At 47.1% G+C, this 13325-nt stretch overlaps 1 protein-coding gene across 9 annotated transcripts in view; it reads left to right on the forward strand.

Moving 5' to 3' along the window:
* The window catches only part of LOC311516095 (uncharacterized protein), a 62804-nt gene extending 52231 nt beyond the window's left edge, over nt 1-10573 (forward strand). For all 9 annotated transcript variants that reach the window (XM_084619784.1, XM_084619787.1, XM_084619788.1 and 6 more), the window contains 2 exons: nt 2789-2913; nt 6177-10573. In XM_084619784.1, the coding sequence (XP_084475910.1) occupies nt 2789-2913; nt 6177-9534 (3483 nt within the window). In that variant the 3' untranslated portion in view covers nt 9535-10573. The remainder of the gene's footprint in view (nt 1-2788; nt 2914-6176) is intronic.
* Nucleotides 10574-13325: the final 2752 nt, after the last annotated feature.

The raw sequence follows: 13325 nt of genomic DNA on the forward strand, positions 1-13325 counted from the left end.
CAGCCTCTGACATTTCCTTCAGACCCCTTTTTCCACAAAGACACAGCACTTTGAGGAGTGACATTGATAGGTGAGATCCCTTGGCTCATGTAGATTGGATGAATTATTGTCGAAAGTTGACATTTGTTTTCTGTGTTCATTTTTCAGGATAAACGTAAGTTACTGTGTTGACTGAGGACAATATCCTGGTATCCTGTTAGTCAATGTTGACCATAGGCCAGTTCTAAGGCCATGTCTATGCTACAGACACAACAGCCTAGCGATAGCACTGTAGCTATACCGCTGTAACCCCGTAGTGTAGGCTCAAACTATACCAACAGCAAGGGCTTTTCCATCACTGTAGGAACTCCACCTTGCCGAGCAATGGTAGCTAGGTTGACAGAAGCATTCTTCCATTGACCTATCTGTGTCTACACTGGGGGTTAGGTCAACATAGCTAAAGTGCTCAAGGGTCTACATTTTTCACATCCATGAGCATCTCAGCTATATCAACCTAAATTTTAAGAGTAGACCAAGCCTTAGAAGGCTGTCAGGGTTCCTTCCCCACTCTGAACTCTAGGGTACAGATGTGGGGACCCGCATGAAAGACTCCCTAAGCTTATTCTTACCAGCTTAGGTTAAAAACTTCCCCAAGGTACAAACTTTGCCTTGTCCTTGAACTGTATGCTGCCACCACCAAACGTTTTAAACAAAGAACAGGAAAAGAGACCACTTGGAGACATCTTCCCCCAAAATACCCTCCCAAGCCCTACACACCCCCTTTCCTGGGGAGGCTTGAGAATAATATCCTAACCAATTGGTTACAAAATCATCAAAGACCTAAACCCCTGGATCTTGGTACAATGGAAAAATCAGTCAGGTTCTTAAAAGAAGGATTTTATTAACAAAAAAGAAAAGGTAAAAATCATCTCTGTAAAATCAGGATGGAAAATACTTTACAGGGTATTCAGATTCAAAACACAGAGGATCCCCCTCTGGGCAAAACCTTAAAGTTACAGAAAACAGGAATAAACCTCCCTCTTAAAGGGAAAATTCACATAAAACAAAAGATAAACTAATCCACCTTGCCTGGCTTACCTATGCTGGTTGCAATATTGGAGACTTGGATTAGGATAGGTTGGAGAATATGGATCTCTGTTTGGCCTCTCAGTGCTAAGAGAGAACCACCACATAAACAAAGAGCACAAACAAAAGCCTTCCTCTCCCCCACCAAGATTTGAAAGTACCTTGTCTCCTTATTGCTCCTTTGGGTCAGGTCTCAGCCAGGTTAGCTGAGCTTAAAAGCCCTTTACAGGTAACAGGATGATGCCTCTGGCCCGGAGGGATTTTATAGCACTGTATACAGAAAGGTGATTATCCTTCCCTTTGTATTTATGACAAGGGCTCTCTAGTATGGGCACCTTTCCTAATGTCCAGCAATCCCTTTGATTATACAGCCATGGACAGTCTCTGCTACTTGCTTTTCTTTGATGACACTCAGTCCCATTGTTCAAGAAATGGGTCAGGAGCATGAGTCGTGATTACATTACCCTTACCACATTACCCTTATCACGTAGTGTCTTTCATCTTCCCTCTATTTAATTAATGCTATTTTCCTTGACAATTCTTCTAAAGTAAAACTGGAGTCTGTGTGGATTTTAGAGCACTTTGAAATATCAGCTCTTAGGCCAGAAGCAAAGTCTCAGGGCACCTCTACATTTAAAACGCTGCATCAGCACAGCTGCACCATGCAGCTGCGCCACTGTAGCACTTTAATGAAGACACTATGCCGACAGAGAGAGCACTCCCATTGGTGTAGTTAATCCACTACCCAAGATGTGGTAGCTATGTCAACGGGAGAAGCTCTCCTGCTGACATAGTGCTGTCTACATTGGGAGCTAGGTCGGTATGACTGTGTTGTTTGGGGTGTGGATTTTTCACATCCCTGAGCAATGTAGTTATACCAACATAGGTCTGTAGTTTAGACCAGACTTTAGGGAAAAGGCTGCCAGAGAACCCTTGGAACAATTGCTCTCCAGGGCGTGAGAGGACTTCCCTGCCTCCAGTAGCCTTTGATTAAAATTATTCACCCCTTTACCTCCAAACTCTAGGGATGACTTAGCCCTTATGCTCATGAAAATACTTCTGATGAACAATTGTTTGTCCTTTGAAATGCACCAGGTGGCAGGCCCTTAAATTAAGTCCCCTGGGGAAAGATATCCCTGCCCCCCCCAAAACATTCACCCCACTTTATACACATACGATGTGCCCCACTATCCATGTCATTCTGCAGAATTATGTACATACATTTCCAGCAAAAGTCAGATCAAATGTAAGTTTGCTCGCTAAGTGGCATTGCCTCCTTCCTAAGTCATAATTAAGAGAAAGCATTTTGGTTTATATGGGAAAACAAATTAATAGATACCCCTCTTCTCTGCAAGAACGCACACACCCTTCTGATATATGAGGGTTCAGCACCTTTGCGGGAGCACCTTTGCGGGTGTCTAGATGTCACTGTGTTCAGTGTAGAAAAAATAGATCTGTAGCTTAAAAGTACATCTAAGAACATAAGAATGGCCATACTGTGTCAGACCAATGGTCCATCATCCAACAGTGGCCAATACCAGATACTTGAGAGAATGAATAGAATAGACCAACCAGGAATTTGAGAGCTTAAGAAAAAATTAACATCATTTGTAATATGATGAGAAAGTTCAACAAGAGAAGCCAAATCAGCAAAATGATGTTGCATGTTTAATTGCAGGAGTTGGGGTCACAGAGCTATTTAACTTTGGGTTTGTCATTTCAGTCGATGATGAAGGAGGTATGTTCCTCATGCCTCCAGCCTGTCTCTTCTATGGAGTGTGTGGCAGCCAACAAGGTCCTTCTACACCACTCATGCTTCTGCTGCACGCTCTGCAAGAGGAAGCTAAGGTAAGTAGTGGGAGTAGGTGCCATTTACTCCTGAGGGATCTCAAAGTGGTTTACAAAGCATGGGCCCAGCAGTCCCTTTCAGTAACTCTGGTAGGGAAAAGTTCTGCAGTGGTCACAGAAAGGGGAGCAGTGTTTCTGTGATATAATCTCTCTCCCCTTCCCTGGAGCTTGAAGACTGCCCTTCTCAAACCCATGGTGCTAGGGTTCTGTGGATCAGGAATCCTGCTGAAGGCAGTTGGGGCTACAAGCAGAAAGCAGCTGCAACCCCCAGGCATGCTCCCCGCAGACATCTCTGTAAGAATTAATGACATTTCAAGCAGCACGGACTCATACCGGGTCTCCTGAGTACAGCACAGCCATGTGGCGAGGCAATCAGTGATAGTGAGCACTCCCTGCAGCTGCCCTGGGGCGAGGCAGCCAGTGACAGCGTGACTCCCACAGCCGCCATGGGGCGAGGCGGGCAATGATAGCGCGGCCCCCCCAGCAGTCATGCTACCAGGGAGAAGAGACATGCCAACAGGTCAGCACAGAGAGGCACCTATTCCCTGCTGAGGCTGTGGGAACTATGGGGCTTGAAGCAGCGTTCCCAGTGGATCCTAGGCCCTGCAAACATTCCCCCTGCCTTCTTTAAGGCTCCCCAAACTCCTCATCCCTGATGGGAGTATTAGGAGGAAACTGAAGGGCGAACCATGGCATTTCCTGGGCCCTCGCACTCCTGCAGCTGGCTTTATCACAGGAGGACCCTCTGCACTGTTATAATAATACTCAGAATAAAGGAATTATTTTACTTTTGACATGCAGCCACCTCTGGAGTGGAGACTGGCAACCAACCAGCACACAGTGTATTGCACAACAATGGCAAAAAGGGGAAAGGACAACAAGGTGAAACCTTGCAAAAATGTCCTGAGATCTTTAAGAGGTGACAGAGCATCAGCTTTCAATATCTTTCACACACAGTACATTGCTTGTGGCACCTTAGATGCCTGTGGCATCATCAGATGAAGTGAGCTGTAGCTCACGAAAGCTTATGCTCAAATAAATTTGTTAGTCTCTAAGGTGCCACAAGTCCTCCTTTTCTTTTTGCAGATACAGACTAACACGGCTACTACTCTGAAAACAGTACATTGCTTGCCACTCAGTTTATTGACCTAGATTCGTAGATATTAACGCCAGCAGGGGCCATTCTGATAATCTAGTCTGACCTCCTCCACAGGCCACTGAATTTCACCCAGTGATTCCTGCATCAAGCCCATATCCTGTGGTTGAGCTAGAACATGTATTTTAGAAAGACACCCGATCTTAATTTAAAGATTTCAAATGAGGGAGAATGCACCACATCCCTCGGTAAACTCCATCCAGCTTACTGTGTGCAAGAGGCCTTCAAAATGGACGCCCTCATCAGAAGGGTGAAGGACTTAGCTAAACCAATTGGGATTTGAACCAGTGTTGTCAGGGTGCCATGATATTTCGAAGGCCACTATTTTAGTCCCTCCATCTGGACTTGTTTTCAAGGAACCTGAAGAGCCACTGTGGAGTTGGCTCTGAGATTCCCCAGCCTTAACTCCCATAATAAAAAGTTGCGATAGGAAGAATGAACACTTGGTAGGCGGTATCCTCTCCCAGGCACGTTTTGAAATGACACCTGCTATTTGATGCAACAGGGTCATTCCAAAGGTAAATATACACACATCACTCTTGATGTGTATCGTTAAGCTCTTGGGGCAAGTGTCAATCACAGGTTAGGGTAACCAACTTTCTAATGTCTGAAAACCGGACGCTACAGCAGGAGAGTAGGACCCTCCCACCGCCCATACTCTGCCTCATCATCTGTGGCCCTGCCCCCTGCCCCGTCTCTTCCCCAGGCCCTGCCCCCCTGCTCATTCTTCTCCCCCCCGCCATCACTAGCTGCTCTCCCCCCTCCTCATTCCTTGTTGCTCAATCCTCTACACCTGCTCCCTGCCGCCGCAAGCTGACTCCCTCTGCTCCAGAGCTAGGACAGGAACTGCAGCCCCTGGTGCGGAGCCTGCCTGCCCATGAGAGGCACCCCTGGCTGAGCAGGGGCTGGCATGAGTTGATGACCCAGCGCCTCCCTCCCCGCTCTCCCATGGTAACTGGACTTTTGGTGTCCAGTCAGTACATCTGACTGGACACTGCACAGGTCCCTTTTGAAAATCAGATACCTGGCAACCCTAGCCACAGTAGGATTGATCTAGCAGTATACAGAGGGGAGGGAGATCACAAACCAGTTTGAACCTCAAGATGGGGATCTGTGGGCCACCTGGGAAATCTCACAGCCATCCAAGAGAGCTGGAGACACCAGTTTGAGAACCTTGTTGACATGGTTAGTGTTTAACACATACACAGTGACAATAGATTCATAGGTTTCAGAGTAACAGCCGTGTTAGTCTGTATTTGCAAAAAGAAAAGGTGTACTTGTGGCACCTTAGAGACTAACCAATTTATTTGAGCATAAGCTTTCGTGAGCTACAGCTCACTTCATCCAATGCATCCGATGAAGTGAGCCATAGCTCACGAAAGCTTATGCTCAAATAAATTGGTTAGTCTCTAAGGTGCCACAAGTATTCCTTTTCTTTTTGCGAATAGATTCATAGATTCATAGATATTAAGAATCAGAGTTAGTTGGAAAATGGGCTTTTTTCTGTGGCAAATTCGACAAGAATAAAAATCATGTGTTTTCCTCAGAATTTTCCATAGAAAAATTTGGCTTTCTGGTGAAAAATTGAAAAGAGAAATATTTCAATTTGAAAATGCTGCTGTGGCATCTCATGGGAGTTGTTGTTTGGATGCCTCTTGCTCCCATTCTCCTTTGTAGCTGGGCTTCCTGGTCAGACTACAATCTCTCATGATACACCGTGGTCTCCCCTCATGGAGAGGTGAGACATTTGTGTCATGGGAGTCCCCTCTCATGGTGCATCAAGGGAGATGAAGTCTGTCTGGAGAGCCTGACTCACAGAGGAGAATGGGGACATGAGGAAATGGAACTACGACTCTCATGGTGCACTGCAGCAAGATAGCCAAATAGAAATATTTCAGTTTGCAGGCGTTTGGTTTTTTGACCCCACTACCCGCACAAAAATCCATAGAAACCAGAAACTTCTAGTGAAAATTTTCATTTAATCAAAAACCAAAAATGTCCATCATAAAAGTATTTTGATGCAAACTTTTCAACTAACACTAATGATAATGATAATTCTTTCCCTCACACATAGTACTCAACTGTTATCCTGATGTGTGTTTTACAGCTTGCATAACTCCACTGCCCTCCATGGGGTATTTTACTGCAAAGTCCATTATAAGCAGCTTGCCAAAGCCAGGGGAGGAAGCGAGGAAGAAAAGATTGAATGCAAACAAGACCAGCAGCTACACGCAATGCTAACACCAGGCCAAGGATCAGAGCCTCGGAATAGATATAACAGGGCAGAAAAAAAAATTGTGCAGAGAGAGAAACTGCAACCCAGATCCTTTAATTCACATCCATGTCGCAGCTTGGCGCCACCTGATGGAAGTAGGCAACTAAGCAGTGAGTTTGTCTCGAGAAACCAGCTCAGAACTAGCTGGCCGCCTTTGAAGAAAAGCTCTGCAGAGGCAGCCAGGAACCCGGACAAACCTGGAAAGGGCGAGGGGCGAGACACTGCATTGAGCTTAGAAACCTGTCAGGCCACAGGCAGCAGAGCCGATGGGGTTATGCTCAGGACGCATGATGGAAAATCAATAGCAGAAACGGCTGTGAAAAAGAAACCGAGCCTGTTACCTGGGGTCACCTTTCTAAAGGAGGAAGGGCAAGGTTTTCCCTGGGTTAAAGCAGCGGGTGGGAAAGGAGAGCTCAGAGATGGTAAAAAGAAACTGGGGTTCATGGAGGGAAAGGTGGCGACAGCGCTGAAAGGAAAGCAAAGGATCGGAGTATCTGAGAAAGTTGCTGGGTTCCAGCAGAGTAAATCCAGACTGGAGAGTAAGAGTCTTCCTGCCATCTCACCATTAGCATTGGTGCCTGTGAAACTTCCTGCCCATGGTTCCTTCGTCTCCCATTCAAAAGCACTAAGAGCTACTAATTGGACATCTACAACAGCTGTTCAGGCTGGTGCTCTCCGTACTGCAAAACTCCTGCCCAAGGATAACAAGCTTAGTGTAACTCCCTCCACCGAGGCCCTGTTTAAGGAAGGCAACATAAACCTTAGCATAGAGAAAGCTGGATCTGTTCCCAAAATTACAGTTAATTTGCCTGAACTGACTCTACCCATGAGTTCAAATACACAGGACCAGCAGCATCCTCAGGATCCTGGGCGTGGCCCATTGGCCTCTCACGACCTAGGAGAAGCTGAGATGCACAGCATTCCAAACATGGTACCAGAATGCGGAGCGGGGGGTTACATTTCTTCCCTGCATAAGCCTGAAGCTCAGATGCATCCAGCTGAACATGATGCTCTCAAAGGCAATGAAACAACTTGCCTCCCCAGTGCGTCAATGACATCTTACACAGTGGCTGGCTCACCAGAGCCGGGAGTTTTGGTGCCATTACTCCAGACAGCTGAGCAGGTGAATGAGAATTCAAAGACAGACAGCCAAGAGTTCTCTGGAAACCTAATGCCACTAACTTATGAGGCAAATGTGCAGGGATGTGGAAAAGACCTCAAAAGCAATGGGGCAGAGGTTGAGAAAGTGAAAATAATGCAGCCAGAGAGCAAAGACTGTTATGAATTTGTGGAGCATACTTCTGGACATCTCTCTCAGGAAAGCAAGTCAGAAGGAAGAGCCATCTCTTCAGCTGGACAGGCAGGGAGAACAGATGATCAAACTGGGTCCTACTTACCAGAAATAGAATCTCAAAACATGTATGATCCCCTAGTAAATATCCCACAAGGGGATATTTTGATAGATAATGTTAAACTATCTACTAAGGACATTTCAGGATCAATGGAGACACATTTGAATACAGCCAGCACTACTGGGATCTCACATGATAAGTCCAGCAGCTCAGAAGATACTAAACTGAAGTCAATGGGTCAAGATGACACTTTGGGACAGAGCAGCCTTCATATTTCTGAACCACTGGGCAGAAAGTTAGAAGCTTTCAGATCTAATGAATTAGCAGACAAACCTGAAACTCACCTAGCAGGAAATGGGAATGTGGATGTGAAACCCCAACATGAAAGTGAGTCACATGGAACTGCTAGTGCTCCTCAAGGCAAAGGGACTAGAAATGATCATGCCAGGAAAGATACACTCGCAAAAGCTTCCAGTCTTGGGAAAAATCCCTTTGCTAGGCTTTTTGCTTCCGAAAATAAAGGCAGCACCTCAAAGAAAGACCTTGCAGGGAAAAAGAAACCCACGAAGCCCCAATCTGCCTTGGTGACATTATTTGGCTATTCCTCAAATAAAGACAGGAATCCAAAGGAAAGTCTTACAAAACCTTCATCAAAACTTTCAGAGCAAACAAACAATGGAGATCAGCAGGAACCTTCCCAGACTGGAAGCTCCTCAAGCCAGGCAGAGCAACAGGCCAACAAGAAAATGACAGCATCAGATGCTGTTACTCAGATCGGAAGAGCAGAGGCAACCCCACAAGATTCACCGCCGACTTCTGGGTACCACTTGGGAGATGGACAAAGTGAACGTTTTCCACATTTAGACAGCACTGAAGTCTTAGGGTCCAATGTGCTTTTGTTGACTCCTGGTGCAGACAGTTTGAGCAATGCTCGACATTTACATGAGGCACCTAGTCTTGAATTTCATGACCAACCTGATTTAAATGTGCAAACTGCACAACAGGGTGATGCCAATTGCTCATCTTTGATTCCATCAAGGGACTCTCAGGAAGAATCTCCAGCAACCACAGAAGGCAGACAGCCTCCTATGGGACCGACAGCTGCAACAGACACTAGTGTGAGTCTGACCAATGAAGGAAAGCATTATGACACATGTCTACATAAAATGGAAACCCTGGCTGGTTTGGATGATCAAGATTCAAAGATCAAGACTGGAACCTTTTCCACACTAAGTCATTTAGGAGCGTCACACAAAGAAATTGACCTTCCTTTAGAAGACAGAGATCTTTTAGAGTCCAGTACACTTTTGTTGTCTGCAGGGGCCAGTAATTTAAAAAGCACAAGCAAAAACTTTCCTGGCATCAGTGGCACAGATATCCAATGCCCAGCTGATTCAGACATGCAAAATTCGCAAGTGAAGGATCAACCTTCCTCCAATTTAAATTCCTCAGAATTATACAATACAAGTCCATGGCGGAGAAGTGACCCTCAGCTGTTATTAAAATCCAGCTCCCTTCTCCTGATGGAAGATGACCTTTTAGATATTGATGATACTCATGGAATTTGGAACTCTGAGTTGTTACAGCAGTTTGAGCTAGACTCCCACTCTCAGGTGGACACAGATGATCCTTTTGGACTGGGTCTCGACACTAGACAACCAACTACTGATCATCTGTATACTTTGAGAGACAACTTTCAACCAATGTCCACATCTATTCCCCACGTTGCTAAGCCCCTTAATGATATCCTGGATACCTTGAATACTGAGGCAACAGCAGCACTCCAGCAAGCACTGATGATAGTGGAAAAGAGTGTACAAGCACCAGATCTTCCATAGTATTGCATGATGTCCAGCCCCACGCAAACCTGGCTTTGCTTAATGATGATTTTAAAACCCAAGACTGTTTTTATCGATGTGATTAATGGCTAAAAGCACAAGCACACACACATGCACGTACTATAATTTAGCCAACACTGAATTTGAATGTCTGTGATAATTTTTGAACGGCATGGAGATCAGAGTTGGAGATCACAGCCCAGGTCCTGGTGGATAAGTGCCCGTATCACAAAATCCATGATCACAGCTGGAGACTGCTGACAAGGATCCTCAGAGAATTGGCCACAAGGACTAACCTACCTTTTCTCACCCCTTGAACAGGGCCTCTTCATGTTGGAGCTGAAGCATGACATCAGGACAGCACGGAGAAAGCTTGAACTGCTGTTTTCTATGTTATAGTGGATTCATAGAGGCCTTCAAGCTCCAAAGATGTCACTCTAGTAAGCTTTCATGGGCAACAGATTCAATCAGAAACCAAAAGGGAATAGCACTGTCATTTGAGAATCTACCTCTCCTTAATAAAAATGACAGCAGTGGAGATGCAAACTCTGCAAAGCAACAATTTCCCATCGCTTTTCACCATGTTGTTTGTATAGCACCTAACAATAATCCTTGACTTCCTCCTGCCTTCAACACTGGTGATCTCGCTCCTTCTCCTCCACATCCTGCCCTCCCATTGGCTTTCCTAGCACCTTCCTCCCATAGTTTCCCCTTGTCAGTCTCGCAGCTTTCTCAGCAGTCTTTGGCAGTTCCTCTCCTTTTGGCCCATCTCCCCTTCTCAGAGGGAGTCCCACAAGATTCTTCCTGTGTGCATGCATGCCTGTATATGCATGTATTGCTCCCCTCTACTCAATACTCCGTTCTGTGCAATGGGTCCTATATACTGCTAATAGAGATCTTCCCTTTTCTAAAGTGTGGGGGTATGCGGGGGGGGGGTCCCTGTGCTTCTTGAGAGAAGTTCTATCCCCTGCTGCTGCTGTGACGTTGAGCAGGGCCACACTGTGCAACTTAACAATAAATGTCACATCTTTGATATCCATTGATTTGTTTCAGGTGTAACCTGCCTCCCTCCCCTTATGGAGTTTGCCAGCTCCTGGAGCTCTGGACTGAGCCTTTAGAAGATAGCTGTCAAAGCCCACGGACCTCACTCCCAGCATATGTGGAGTCAGGGTTGAAACAGACAAAACTAGAAGCTGCTGCTGGGATCAGTGAGCTTTTATGCAGGAGGTGATTTGGACAAGCAGTCCACTAGACAATGACAACCCAGGGCTTCACAGCCCTCGGCAAGTTAACAGAGGAAGGGCCAACCTGACAAAGAAAGTGTCCCTCCTAACTACGCAGGAGGCTAAAGCGGGATGGGTGGGGAGCCCAGGTGCTGCCCCGGGGGAGTTGTAGACCAAGCTCACCCTGCACTCAACCCTGAGCAGAAGCTGTCCTGCAGGTCTGGCTGGGCTTGCCATTGCAACCCCGGCGCTCGGGGTGGCAGCACCGCTCAGGTTTGGCCCAGCGCCCCCTGATGGCGGGGTTCACAGGCCCACATCTGAGTGAGTGTCATGTCACAGTGCCACTCACTGACATTTGGCCTTGAGACCCTCTGTCAGACCAAACCTGAGCAGTGCTGCGACCTGGTGCACCGGGAGCTGGGTTACAACACGCAGAGCAGGGAGCCAAGCCCAGCCAGCCCCGTGGGAAGAGGAGCTACGTGAACTGGGACGGGGATTGTGTGGTTCAAAACAGGCTAGTCCTGCAAAACATGGGGCTGCTGGGAGGTCGGAGAAAGCGAGTTTAAGTTGGGAAGCTGGGAGAGAGAGAGAGAGCAGCTCAGGGCATCCCTGCCACATTCCCACTGCCCCCAAAGGAGTTGGCGCTGCTCTGAAATCTAGTTGCCCAGATCCAGTGGCTCCAGCGATCGGAGACGAACAGTAACTCTTGATGGGGGAGGCACAATTTAAAGGTTTGGGAGGCGCACGGTGACTGCCCCACGCGTCTCCTCTGGCCCCTTTCCCACTTCCCCTGCACCTCCCACACCCAGCACCACCTCCCCCCCACTCCCCACACAGCTCCTTCCTCACTTACTTCTCCCATCGCCTCCTACTGTGAGCGCAGCACGGGCCAGAGCAGGCTCCAGCCAGCTACTGCCGAGCAGGTAACTGGCTGCGGGTGAGGAAGGGACGAGACTCAGCGGGCTTCCTTGCACCCTCTCTGGCAGAGCTGCACTGCCAGCCCCATCTCTCATCCCAACTCTGGACGCCTTCTAGTAGGGGGTCAGTGGGAGCGCTAGGTGTTGGTGCCTTTCCCAGGCACATCCCCCTCCAGCATGTTCAGCCCAACTCCCACCCTTGCAGAAATCTGGGCGGGCATGTGACCCCAAGTGGCCCCCACACATCTTCTCTGGCAGTGACCAGCATTGAGGGAGAGATCCAACCTGCCACCAGCTATTGAGGGCCAGCCAAGAGCCCAGAATTGCAGACCAGGGAAACCAGCAAGCCCAGCTCCAAGGTACTAAAATCAACAAAGGAATAAAAATTGACAGTTCTACCTCCAGCAAAATGGAATGAATCAGCCATTGCAATTTTATTAGATGTTCCTTTCTGTTGTTTCAATAGAAGGTCCTGGGTCCTTTGATATCACACATGCATGGTTTGGCTGGTGACCATGGTGTTCAGCATGGCCAGCCATGAATTTTTTGCCAAGTGCAATGGAAGGTACTTGCAAGTTTCAATTACTTTACTCCTGGGGCAATTCTGCATCACTGTGCAATGCAGAATTTTGCACAGAATTAATGTTCTGCTCAGAATTTCATTTTCCCACCACAACTGATGCTGCAGAGCTGTTGGCTACCCAAGGGGCGGCTGGACCCAAAAGAGTCTGGCTCTCCAGCTCGCAAATACAGGGCGCTGGGGGAGGGGAGGGGCGAGGGGAAGGAGTAACTGGATGGTTCCGGGAAGCTGCAGTTCCCAGCATGTCCTGAAGGAAGGAGGCAGCATGCAGGAAACTCTGTACTCTCTGGATCCCTGGCGGGAAGGGATGGGGGTGTCTGGGCTGGAGGGCGTTCTGCGGCTGGGCTCTGGAGTGTAGGGGGTGTGGGTGGCTGGGCTGTGGAGGGGCGTGCCTGGGCTCTGGGAGGTAGGGGGTGCCGTTGTCTGAGACCATAAGGGCAGAGTTTTCCCCCAAGATGTGGGCTTGACATACCCAGACTGACACACCCAATGAAAGAACAACAGACAAACAGGAACTGGGTTGTTGCAGGGGTTCCTTTAACTTTCTATTCCTGAGGGGAATCTTTTTTGTTGTCAGTATTGTTTCAGACATATTTGCTGACAGGTATTTTGAAGTAAATTACCAAACTAATTGAAAGTGGTGTGATTATATTGTGTTATTTTGACAAATAAAATAAGCAAAATTTTAAAATACTGTGCATAGAATTTTTAATTTTTTAGTGCAGAATTTTTAATTTTTTGGCCAAAATTCCCCCAGGAGAAATGACTTGCAGGACTTTTAAGGACCAGTGCGGTCATGGAGCATCAGCAAATGGCACATCATATGAACACAGCCTCTGAAGTTCTCTCTCCTCTTTTGGCAAACAGGAAAAAATATTAGGAGCTTCTCTGAGCACAACATGAATTCACAAGTGAGGATTGGTTTGCTCATATGAGATTTGAGAATATTAGGATAATTCTGTTTCTGGGGGAGATTTAAAAAAATTCTTAAGGAATTTAGACACCGCAGTCCCACTGACTTGCGACATGTGCACCTAAATCCATTAGGTGCTTTTTAAAATCTCCCCCCTG

The sequence above is a fragment of the Lepidochelys olivacea genome (genome assembly GCF_965140295.1).
Source record: "Lepidochelys olivacea isolate rLepOli2 genome assembly, chromosome: 2".
Taxonomy (NCBI): domain Eukaryota; kingdom Metazoa; phylum Chordata; order Testudines; family Cheloniidae; genus Lepidochelys; species Lepidochelys olivacea.